Source organism: Emydura macquarii, unplaced genomic scaffold, assembly GCF_026122565.2.
Source record: "Emydura macquarii macquarii isolate MOO-44397 ecotype Brisbane River unplaced genomic scaffold, CSIRO-AGI_Emac_v2 contig_1483, whole genome shotgun sequence".
Classification (NCBI taxonomy): Eukaryota; Metazoa; Chordata; order Testudines; family Chelidae; genus Emydura; species Emydura macquarii.
Genome location: NW_027131620.1, coordinates 14,386,035 through 14,398,850, shown reverse-complemented (window position 1 = coordinate 14,398,850; position 12,816 = coordinate 14,386,035). Strand labels below are relative to the sequence as shown.

At 41.3% G+C, this 12,816-nt stretch overlaps 1 protein-coding gene across 1 annotated transcript; it reads left to right on the top strand.

Moving 5' to 3' along the window:
* Nucleotides 1-4,985: 4,985 nt before the first annotated feature.
* On the top strand, nucleotides 4,986-12,519 carry RNF114 (ring finger protein 114). Its single transcript, XM_067554258.1, has 6 exons — nucleotides 4,986-5,191; nucleotides 6,822-6,972; nucleotides 9,437-9,543; nucleotides 10,312-10,426; nucleotides 11,809-11,916; nucleotides 12,323-12,519. The coding sequence occupies exons 1-6, from the start codon at nucleotides 5,064-5,066 to the stop codon at nucleotides 12,386-12,388; spliced, it is 675 nt and encodes a 224-aa protein (XP_067410359.1). The 5' UTR covers nucleotides 4,986-5,063; the 3' UTR covers nucleotides 12,389-12,519.
* The last annotated feature ends 297 nt before the right edge of the window (nucleotides 12,520-12,816 follow it).

The following is a 12,816-nucleotide window of genomic DNA, read 5'->3' as shown; positions in this document are numbered from 1 at the left end:
ACATCATATCTGAAAGGTTTTAAGGCACTTTCAGCAGCACAATTTCCCTCCTCTTCCCTACTTTGGCTCAATAGTGATTCATGAGAAAAAAGTAATTTTTTAATTATTCTCAGGACACTCCCCAGTAATCTAAATGTTCCTTGGAGGTCTCCCAGCCAAATACTGACCAACACGATCCTATTTATCTTGTGAGATTTGACCAGATGGAGAAAAATGATATGGCTGCATAATTATTTGTTCATGTTATATGGTTGTTAATGAATATGATTATAATTCATAATACATGGAGTATACTGTGCATTTTTATGCAACAGTTTAAATTCCACACCAGCTAATTTTAGATGGATGCAAGATGCAAAGCACCATTCATTCCTGTTAATTTTGGAATCCACTGAGAGTCAATTCAACCCTTATAAACCTAAATTACCATTCAGTCTCAGGTTAAATAGAATTGAAGGAAAGGTGCTGTTGTGATCACTTGAAGTGTATATGTGCTGGCTCAAAACTAATTAATGATTCACTTCTAGGGTAGGAGAAATTTGTTCCATCATAATCAAAGCAAACAATTATTTGTCCTTTTAAATAATGCAGGATGTGGCTACTCAGTCACAACAATGAAATCAATTGCTAAATCACAATACAATTTTATAAATTGCCTGAATGTCTGCTTGGTTTGAAAGCCACAGAATGAGAGCAGCATTATCCTTTTCTTAAGAGGTCAACGTTTCTTCCATAGTCAGAGCAGCCTTGAAGGGGAAAATAAATAGCATTACATTTTGTTACTACATGATACCCAAAACTATATGTAAGTAATAACATAATGAATAAAATGTGCACAACCTTCAGCTTTGAGGCTAATGTAAAAAACCAGGCAGATTTTGCCTGCTGATGACATTTGCACTCTGTTTGATCTATTTTTATAGGTATTTGTTTGCTTTTAGTATTAGGAACATTTACCTCTTGTTTCACTTAAGATCAGTCTGAAACTAAGAAACTCCATTTCCTTTATATTCTGCCTGAAGGGAGCTGATTTTTAAGTGCCAAGCCTGTTCACTTTTTCTGCTATATGAACCATAATAGGCTTGTTCTATTAACAATCAAATGGTTTTTAGGTTGTTAGGCTGCTGCTGTGAGTGTTGTGTGTTTTACAGCTGAATTAAAGCTGAGTTTTTTGTGAGACTAACTCTGCATCTTCAGTGCATTGTGTTCCACATATGGAGACTCCATCCGACGGTACAGGGCAAATTCAATTTTCAGGAGGCTTTATATTACTTTCAGCAGCAGCAAGGTGTTAGCAAAGTCTAAACTATAAGACAAGAGTGTCAGATACCATATGATAAGGGCTTGAATCTGAAACATTAAAACTTTTACAAGTAAGTCCTTACTTTGCAGCTGGTTCAGAAATTGAAACAGGATTAAATCTACCCGTGGATGTGCATGTGCAGTTAATATGGGTGTTGTGAGCACAGTTCTGAGAAAAGAACAGACACCTTCTGTTATTGGCAATGTATCTGTGGCTTTGATTTTCTAGTTAATTTGATTTGCTAGTTAAGTAACAAGTGTCACTTGGCACATGAATGGAAACATTTGGCTTCACATATACAGTGTTTTCCCCTCTGTCTTCCTGATTTACATTTCACACCACTCCCTCCCTATGACTTCCTTCCAACCAAATGTTAACTCTGAAGCATTCAAAGTTTTACATAAATCTTGCAGAGTAGGACAGTGAGTTAGGACAATATCCACAAAATACCCAATACATACATTGCAACCACCCTTGTTAAGGGATTTAAAAAAAAAATCTTTATCATTATTCTGTTCAGTCACTCATAGACTCAGAATTTAAGGTGAGAAGGGATCATCAAGATCATCTAGTCTGTCTTTCTGCACTTTGCAGGCCACAGAACCTCACCCACCCACTCTTGTAATAGACCCACAACCTCTGCCTGAGTTACTGAAGTCCTCATATCATGATTTAAAGAATTCAAATTACAGAAAATCCACCATTTACACTAGTTTAAACCGGCAATGGGCCCATGCCCCATACTGCAAAGGAAGATGAAAACCACCCCCCAAGGTCTCTGCAAATCAGGGAAAAATTCCTTCCCAACCTCAAATATGGCGATCAGTTAGACCCTTAGCATGTGGGTAATACCCACCAGCCAGACACCTGGGAAAGAATTCTCTGTAACTCAGGCTATGGTTACACTACAGAGCTTACAGCAGTGTAGCTGCACTGATGCAGCTATGCTGCTGTAGCACTGCTATTGCAGACACTCTACACGGATGGGAGAGAGCGCTCCCATCTACTTAGTTATTCCAGTGTCTGCGAGCGTCAGTAGCTAAGTCCACACTGGCACTTAGGGAGGTGTAACTTAACATTGCTCAGAGGGGTGGCTTATTCACTGAGCAACATAACTTACACTGACATAAACTGTAGTGTATACATAGCCTCAGAGTCCTCCCCATCTAGTGTTCCATCACTGGCTGTTGGAGATATTTGCTGCTAGCAGTCACAAATCAGAGACATGCCATTGTAGGCAGTCTCACCATATCATCCCCTCCATAAACTTATCAGGCTCAGTCTTGAAGCCATTTAGGTGTTTTGGCCCTACTGCTCCCCTTGGAAGACTGTCCCGAGCTTCACTCCTCTGAAAAGTTCTCTTAAGCACAGAAGATTTGTTATACTGGATCAGACCATTGGTCTGTTAAAGTCTTGATCCTGAAGTGAACAGCTGAAGTGTTGCGGATGTTAGTGTGATGAGCAGGAGTGTAGGGAAACCCAGTTCTGCATTAATGGCGATGCTTCTGCATTACTGACAAGTAACTACTGACTAATAGCATAATTAAAGCTCAAATAAGGAACATATAACTAAATATTTCATTAGAGTAATAAAGATGCTATTTAAGACCACATCTCTTTAGACATGCTCATTCCTCCCCTGGCATTGCTTCTTTTTTACCCTGCACCATTGCAATGGAGTAGACATGCAAGGGACTTGACACTTATTACTTGCTCAGAACACAAGGCTACACTTTGGGCCTACTCCAAAGCCCATTCAAGTCACCAGGAGTCTTTTCATTGACTTCACTAGGCTTTCAATCTGGCCTCCAGTGCTTAGTTCTTGCACCCACATAGCTTCTGCTCACACTTAACTGCAGTGCAGCAGCCTTATGTTCCCTGTTGCATAACGAACAAGGATTTACAAGATCAAATATTAAATCATGAGGTGACCTGCCATGAATAGTGGCCAATACCTGCCACTTCAGGGGAAGATGAAACCTGCCAATACACATTTGGTCAATTTAGTATGGTATATGGCGTGACGGTGTGTGCCCCTACTGTGAAGAATTTTTAAGCCATGAGGCATGAGATTTGGCAACTCCTACTTTAGCATTACTACAAATATTATTGGCCATATTTTATAGCCTGTTTGAAAGTCAAGATTCAGTTTCAGCCTATGACCTCCTGCTGCAGTGGACTCTCCAGGCTAACTAGTCGATATGGGGGAGAAAGTATTGTTTTAAATTTACCTCCCCAGTGTATGAAGTCACCTGCTGACTTCCTCCTGGTATGGGATGGCATGAAGATATGGGACTGAACTCCTTTCACTAAACCACTCATAATCTGAAGTATCTCAATCAAAGCCCTTCTTATTCTTCTACACCATTTTTCCCAACTCTCTCCTTAGACTATATGAAAGTGCAACCCCAGCCTCTCACCATCTTCAGTGTCCACATATTTCTAGTCCAGGCTGTTTCAGTAGAGGTAAAAGATATTTTCTCATGCTAATTCTAATAATCTTACATGTATATAGTACTTCAATCCTCATTATTAATTAGTATTATTAATCATGTTTATTACAGTAGTATCTAAAAGTCAGCTAAGAATGGGGCCACATTGTGCTAGGCACTGTACAAACACAGAGTAATGGATGGTTCCTGCATTGAGGAGTTTGCAAACGTAACAGATGCCAGACACAGGATGGGGAAAGGGGTAGAATACACAAGCTGAGTGAACAATGTGATGGCAATAAACATGTTAGTGAGAGGGGGGGTTCTACTTAGGAAAGGCTAAGCTAAATGGAAAGGTAAGCGCAACACGGCAGGGAAGATGGTTAGAGATGCAGACGTGGAGTAAAGCAGAGTGGAAAGATTGTGAGGGGGGAGGTTAGAGCAAAAAGCCAATCCACACAGGCAGAGAAAATCCAGTCATGGCTAGGAAGTGCTCTGAATGTATAGAGGTCTCTGCTTTGGCTGCTGGCTGGTGTCTAGATGGCTCCTTCCTCTGCTGTTACTTTTCCCCTAAGGCCAAATGATGGGAAAGTGGGGTGGAGAGGGAAAGCACCACTTGGATGGACACTAGTGCCCCCATAGTAAGTGCTGTATGAGCCGTAGCCTGTATACACATTGCACCATTGAAATGCAGCTGCATCTGGGGGTGGAGGGTAGTAGCCAAAGGCCCATGTCACACCACAGAGCCGTAGAAATTTGAGCCCATCTACTGATGGCTGGTTGCCTCTATGCCATGTTGCATCCCTTTTCTCCATTGCCTGGCTGTGCTCCCCTGCCCCAGGTGCGCCCTTGCGTATCTGGGCCCTGTGCCCAGGCCTGGGTGCTTCCCTACCCCGCTGTGTCCACAAGTCCCAGGAGTTCCTTTGTTGGGATCGTCTATTTGCCTCCTCCGCCCAGCCCGGCGCCGCCCAGCTGCGTCCTAGCCGGCTCCCCCTGCCGGTCCCTTACCGCGCTCCGCACACGCCCCTCCCTGCCGGTTTCCTTGCCCAGCTCACCTCGCCCAGGCCCAGCGGCCGGTGGCCCCGAGGCAGAAAAGCACGTGGGCGGGGCTGAAGAAACTGGGCCCGCCCCGGGGCGTGGCTTGGCTAGGCGGCGTGTCCCGAAGAGGTTGCTGTGTTGCGCGTGCGGGTTAGGCCGCGCTCCGTCCGTTGCTTACTTGGGTGGGCGTGGCGGAGCGCTGGGCTGGTACCTTTGGGCCGCCGTCGCGGCGCTGGGGCGGCTTTGCGGAAGTGCAGGGCGGGCGACCGACCGGTGGAGGAAAGCGGAAGATGGCGGGGGTGGAGAGCAGCTCCCGGTATCCGGAGGGTTCGACACTTCAGGACCCGCTGTCCCGCTTCACCTGTCCCGTCTGCTTGGAGGTGTTTGAGAGCCCGGTGCGGGCCCCCTGCGGCCATGTGTGAGCGGACTCCCGGGGAGCACCTGGCGCGGGACGGGGGCTGGCACCCAGCGGGGGCTCCGGGATGGCTGGGGCAGTGGCGGGCGGGGGGCATCCCTAGGGAACGGAGGGGGGATTCTAAAGTTAGTGGGGCCTAGGCGCGGGTGCTTGGGTGCCTCTGGAGGGGGTTAGAAGGGAGCTGTCCCCAGCACAGGCCCCACGTGTGTCTCTTGAACTCCCTAGCTCTGGGGAGAGGGTCCGGGGCCCCCGAGAAATGGGCCTGTTAATGTTGTAAGATCCCCGTGGAAAGCTTTCCTTTGGCCTTAGCCCTCGCTCGGGAGCATGTTGACCCTAGCGGGGCAGTGGGGTCCATGGCCACAGGCCGTTTAGTTAAGTGGGATCTTTTCCTGAGTAAGGATTGAGAGATTGGGCTCTGGTGGGATCACTTTCGAGCAACTGGCAGAAAATCCAAGGTGTCAAAGGGACAGCAGCGAGTGGGGATTTCCTAAGGCTAGGAGAGGGTAGAGAACCGACAAACAGGTGGATTCTGGGAAACTGTACCAGAGAGGGAATAGAAACCGAAGCAGTTTGGTTGAAGGAAGTGTGTGCTAGGAAGTGGAAGTGTTGAATGTGTTAAGGAAGAAGTTCAGTCTTTTTCTTTTCAGGTATATGGACTGATCTGCTGTGAAATGGTGTGCGTCTTTTATGGAAACACTAAATAAAACGTGGATGATATGAGTGGGATACCATCAGGATAGGTGGGATAGGCAGCTTCTTACAAAAAATCTCTGGTTGGCTGTGACTATCACAGTTCTGTCTGTGCTGGGACCAGATGCCCTCTCTTCCAGTAAAATTCACAGGAGGGGACTCTGAGGGGAAATACACTTTCAGTTTAGACCTGCCTAAGGTTAACCACAATCTGCTAACATACCTTTAAACATAGCTTTCCTTTTCTGCACTAAAGGCAAAGTTGTGTTCACAGTTGTCAATTAAAATATTCTAGTTAATGTTTTCTAGCATTTGATTTTCTCATCTAAAATGCACTGTAAACTGCATAGGGTCAGAGAGGGGAAGGAACAATTTACATCCCCCTAGAGTTCATGGGGTCAGAAGAAAAGGGCTTTGCAGAGGTAGCTGAGACCCCCCCCTTCCCCCACCGAACACCCACCAGCTGCTTTCTGTTTATGTATTTAAGGGGAATAACTGGGCCATTTTTACAAGTTACATTTCAGGTTACAGTATAACTGAAAGATCAAAAGAGGTGGTTTTTTTCAGTTTGCTTACTTTGTGTGCTTGACAGCACTTTTAGTCAGCTTCACTATGTAATCATCGGTTTTGCTGTTTGTGTGGGTTCTTCGATTAGAAACAGTGAAGACAGAAACATTGAAAAGAGGAAAAGGCATAAACCACAAATTGGCAAGAGCACTCAGGGACAGGATATGACTTGAAACTGCTTTTAAATTGACTAGATTTCAAGCGACTTGACTGTCCCTTAGCATAACACAAATGTCAACAGGTTGCTATTTGTCTGTGGGTGTTGTCACTTGTGATTTCTCTTTCCTGGAGGGTAGGTCTGTGAGTATTTTAATTGGAACACTGCACACATGTTCTACAACATGCATTTTTACAAATCATATTTCTCCCATATTAGCTTTTGCACTCCATGCCTGCAGGAATGTCTGAAGCCTATTAAGCCAGTTTGTGGAGTCTGCCGCAGTACCCTGTCTCCTGGCAGTAGAGCTCTGGACCTGGAAAAGCAAATTGAAATGACAGAAACCACTTGTGATGGCTGCAATAAAAAAGTATGAAAGCACACAACAAAAATAGTATATATATGGCCAAAATAGGCAAACAGCTTACATGGAAATACAATATTTGCAGATCAGCTTTCCACAGAATAAGTCAGAAATTTAATTTTGATAAATAATCCATGTGAACAGTGTGTAGAGTAATATTAGGAGTTTACCCTTTCCCCGACGGATGTTTTTCATTAGGAGGTGGTATACAGTTAATGTGAAGCTGAAGATGCAATAGCTACTGAGCTATATGCACTTCTGCAGGGGGAAATCTTGTTCTGTAAATACAGTACAAAGTGAAAACTGTCTTGAGGGACTGATAGATTGGTTTCTTAATGGAAGTAATTTTCTAATAAAGGTATAGCAGAATTTTATTCACTATGTTTGGGGCAGTCTGTTAAGACAAAACTGTCTGAAAGGTTAGTGTGCTCTATAGATATCGTGAAATTCACAAGAAGATTCTGTATGTGAAAAATACTGTAATACATTTTATTTCTAATATAGTAATATTTCTTCCTCAGTGGAGTTACTAGTACTTCACATACACAGTGCAGTTTAGGAATTATTGGACACAAGGTAGGGTTGTCAATTTTGGTTGAACATATTCCTAAAAGTTTCATCATGTGACATAATCTTTAATTAAAGATTAATCTTTAATTCCTGGAGACTCCAGGACAATTGTGGAGGGTTGGCAACCCTAACAGCAGTGATGGGTGCTATAAAAATAAGAAGCAGTAATCAACTTTTAATACTCAGTTATATGGCACAAAGAGTGAAACGTCTACAATTAATATAGTTCTACATCTAAATCTTAAATTAATTTCCTCAAGACGAATCTAAGATTAATCATTTATAAGTATTTAAGGGATATTGTCATGTTAAATATTTTTTTTAGCTATGGTTACTAAAAGTACTCACTATTAAATAAAATTTAATATTTTTTTAGTTTCTCGTTTTTATGCTGTTTTCTTTTTTTTATTTAATTTATCTTGAGAAAGCGTAACAACCCAGTGACTTTCACTTTTGTTTCTGGTTGGTTTCACTTTTGTCCCCTGATGTTATATGAGCATTCCACTGAACTACAGAGTCACTCCCATTCTTTCTTTCTCTCTCTCTCTCGCTTTTCCTCCCCCTGCTACTCATGACTGTTCTGTTGATAAATAGTTAGAGTTGTTGGACAAAGAGATACAGAGAGAGAATGGGATTTACTGTCTAGTCCAGTGGTTAGTACATCCACCTGCAAGATGGAAGATCCCAGTCCCCCAGCTCCAATTACTCATTATTATGCATCAACTTTGACAGGATAGATTGAGGGAGCCCATATCTGAGGTTAGAGTGCCCCAGAGCTCCACTCTCCCCCATAGTGCAGTGGTTAGAATCCCCTCCTAAGAAGTGGGAGGACTGCTGTTCAATCTTTTCTTCTCCTCTGGCAGAGAGGGGAGAATTTGAACTTGGGTTTCCCATATGCCAGGCAAGTGCTGCAGCCACTGGGCTGAAAGTAATAAGGTGGGTGGGCAGTGGCAGCAGTACTGCTAAGATAGCCAAACACCTGTCTTTCCCTCATTTGTGGGCCATTCTGGGGCTTCGGTGGGAGATGGGCATCTGGACAGCTAGAGGGAGGCAGCAGCATGAATGCCCAGAGGCAAAAACATAGGTACTGAGGTAACTTTTATTCTGAAAAAAATTAGGTGCCTTACAGAGTTTTGTAGTTTTATGTGTTGCAGTGGAGCCAAAACTGGGACTTAGTTGCCTAAACACTTTTGTGGATCTCACCCTTCATAACTAGTGTTTAAATATCTTTAACCGTCACTTGATGATACAGCTAGTAGTGTGTCAAGACCACACTTAAAACTATTTTCTTATTAGAATGAACAGATGCCAGTGTTTTAATCTAGTTAAATGTTTTCTAGTTAACCAGAACAACGTAGATAGCTGGATTTTGGATACTAAATTTCTGTTTAGGAAAGAACCTTTGTCCCCTGCATTACTCTGGCACTCTTAACATGTCCCTGGCATAATACTCCATGGTGTACATTTTAGAGTATATCATCTGATCAGTAGCCTGCTTCTACTTGGTCCTGTTGTTGCATGGAATAGTGAGGGGAAGATCCAGGAAACTGACTCAGTACAAAACAGATATAGTAGTTTTATTTATCATAAGAGAATATAAAATAATTGCAATGGTCAGGTAAACAAGAAGTCAGCTGTCCTAGGAAAATATAATGTATTGTGTTATTAACAGAAAAGTGTTATAACTTAACTAACCCATAGCTTCTATTTATATCGCCATATACTATTCTATTCTGCCCCATGTGCTAAAACATTTGGCTTTCCCTATTTCAGTGTTGTCTGAACATGAAGCTTCTTCCTTTAGCAGATTGTTTCTAGAGTCCACTGTTTATTTGCAATCTTTTTTTAATTTTTAATTGAAAATAACTTTGCCTGTTAACTGTCTCTGTTGCTTACCTAGATGTACCTCTCAAAGATGCGTAGTCATGCAGCTTCTTGTTCAAAATACCAGAATTATATAATGGAAGGTGTTAAAGCTGTAACTAAAGAACCGCCTCGTAACACCAGGTGACTATGCATCTTGAAACATTCACTTTTCAGGTTGGTTAGAGGGATGGTATTGAATAACTGGTATCCAAAACTGAGCTTTTTTATGGTGGTGTTTTTAATTAACTTTGAAAAGTTTTCTTTTTTTGGTTTGGTTTTAAACATTCCACTGCATTGCACCTATGTGCCAGCATCTGAGATTTGAAAGCAAACAACATTAGCTCTTCACTTAGTTTGGACAGTACTTATTTTAGTTCTCTGGTAGTGGCGTTAGCCTCGGTCCTAATCCTGCAATTGATCATGCACAGGCATGCTGCTCCATTGACTTAAATTGCCCATGCAGTCTATTGCAGAATCAGGTCCTAGGTAAGGGAAGTTAGGAAATGACTGCACTGCTATTTTAATCTGCATTGTAGCATATCTATCACTTAATTGCATGCTTTGTTAAAGTGTTGAAAAATATAATGAAGAAAGCAGCTTGTGGAATGGTGTGTATATATATATTTAGTTATATTTAATATTTATACATGCTGAAGAATAAATGCTGTGTAAATAGTAATTTTATTAAGAATTGTGTTGGTAACTAATAAAAAAAAAAAAAAAAAGCAGATTCTTAAATTCTATTTGCTTGCATACCGTATGGTAAGATTTTAACTACTGAGTACTTGGTATTTGAGGTCTCCTGCCAGGTGACCTCAAATAGCCAGTGAGACTTTGGATTTTAATTAACCTTTCTAAAATGTAAATACATTTCTTTTTTTTTTTTCTTTTTTTTTTTTTTTTCTCCAGGAATGTTCCAAATCGTTTTACCTTTCCTTGTCCTTACTGCAGTGAGAAAAACTTTGATCAGGAAGGACTAGTTGAACATTGCAAAAAATACCACAGCATGGACGCAAAACAAGTGGTAATACTTACAGTATCAAACTCAGTACAACAGTTTTGATGAGGAAATCTGGTTCATTATTGGTCTTAATGGCAAATCTCTTGGAAACTACAAAATCAGGGACCTTAAACACTTAAGCATGTGCTTGATTTAAGTATTTGGGTACTCTTGTTGACTCCAGTGGGACTACTCATGCAAATAAAGTTAAGTAGATGCATATTTGTTTGCAGGATTGGGGCCTTAATGTTAAAAAATCTGAAATTGGGTATGTATGACAAGGTCACGGGTGCACCCATTTAAAGCCATTCTTTCATATTTTAAGTTTTTTCAAAGTATTACAGCTCAAAATTAAAATAACATGAGGTAGTAGTAATTTAATCAAACACAAACGTTCAGAGTAAAATACCAAGTTAGATAATGTCAAAAACACTTTGAGGGGAAAGAAAGCCATGGACAGACAAACTTTCATAATGACATTAAGGTGTCTTAGAATTAACAATTAAGTATAAACACATGCCTGTACTACAGCTTGTAAAAAGTCAGTTTAAACTACCTGCACCTGCAGATAATTCAAAATGGCTCATGTAAAATGAAGTTTGATCATTAAATCCTCTCTAAACCAGTTCCAATGTCCTCAGTAAAAGAGTAGATCTCTAATCTGTGATGTTAAAAATGGCTTGAGTTTTCACCTATCTTTTCCTGCACATGCAGCAGGAAGTAGAATGGATGCTGCGAAACTTAAATTCAGCTCTAAGAATTAAAGCTTTTTCCTGTGTCCCAAGGGTGGCTTTGGTAGCTTCAGAAAATGCCTCAAGTTTCTTAATTTAGAAAGGAATATGTTACATGTCTGCATGGGAAAAGAGAGTATCTTCTGCAAGGGTATGTCGGGGGAGGAAATATATTTTTTTTTATTCTTGAAAAACATGATGGATGAAGTACTTCTAACAAAACAAGGAACTTATTCAGTATTCTAATTGTTAGTACACAGAGGCAGCTCAAAATTAGCAGTTAAGTTCAGAAACCTAAAAACAATCAAAAGAATTCAGTGAGGAACCAAATATTCTAGTGTTAAATGATTTGGCAAAATGTTCTAAATTTTTTTTCTGTGATGTCAGTGTGTCTTACAAGGTGGTGGTTGTGTTTATAATCGCCACAAGTGTATAAAACCATTTTCCGTTCATTTCTTTTACAGTACTTTTTCTTATTGTTATTAACCAGATATTTTTAGGTTGGAGGGGGGAAAAGGGAACTGGACTTCAAGAGGCAAACCTAGATTCCAAAGACTGTTGTTGTAAACATGGTCTCCAAAGAAGTCTTCAGTTCTGCGGCTATTCCCCATGAACTCAAATATAAATGCAATCTAGTATTGGGGTTAAACTTGTTTTCATGGCTTTTTCTCTAAGGTTTGCCCAATTTGTGCCTCAATGCCCTGGGGAGATCCAAATTACAGGAGTGCTAACTTCATGGAACATCTTCAGCGACGACATCAGTTTTCCTATGATACTTTTGTGGTATGTAGAGTGCAAACTGTTGTGAACTGTTGCCTCTGTAAGGTCTGTTGTAGCTTGGATTAGGTTTTTGAAGGTAGAAGTGCCATTAATAACTGTTTTAGGATATTCCTTAATCTTGGGATATAGCAAAATGGCAACTGTTAAAATATTTTTACTTAATTGTATTAAAACTTAGTTTTTTCAGCTGCTTCTGTGAAATCTATTCCATGTAGATGCAATCCTGACAGGGTTAACTCACCTTGTTATTTTATGAGGTAGACAAATAGTGTTAGGTAGCTTGTATGTGGGCGTCTTTTTTTTTTTTTTAAATAATGCCTACGCTTTCTGAATGTTTGTTCTCATTACTAGCCTTATTCAATAATTATGAAGTCAAGTTTCTAATGCACTCTGCCTTTTTTGTCTTTAGGATTATGAGGCTGATGAAGATGATATGATGGCACAGGTTTTGCTACGTTCCTTGAGGGATCAGTGAACTAAGTGGGAGATAAACTGTGTGATACCAACCGTCCATTAGGGGAAAATACACATTGTCCCTGACACCTGTTCCTTCTCATCCCAAGATGATCTCAGACATCTGAAAATAAATATGGAAGATTTTGAAGAGTTGCGGTTTCTTGACTCCAGTACCTGACCTCTCCATACGTCACTAAGCGTCTTATCTGTTAGTGGTCTCTCTGCTGCTGCTCATCCACTTCAGGGTAGTTCTCTTGCTCCCTTCACACTAAAGGCTTTACTGCACTTAATGCACTACAGTGGCATAGCTGCTGCTGCAGCGCTTCAGTGTAGGCGCTGCCTATGCTAACAGGAGGGGTTCTCCCGTCACTGTACGTAATCCACCTTCCAGAGAGGCGGTAGCTAGGTCAACAGAAATGTTCTTTCATCGACCTAACATCTACACTG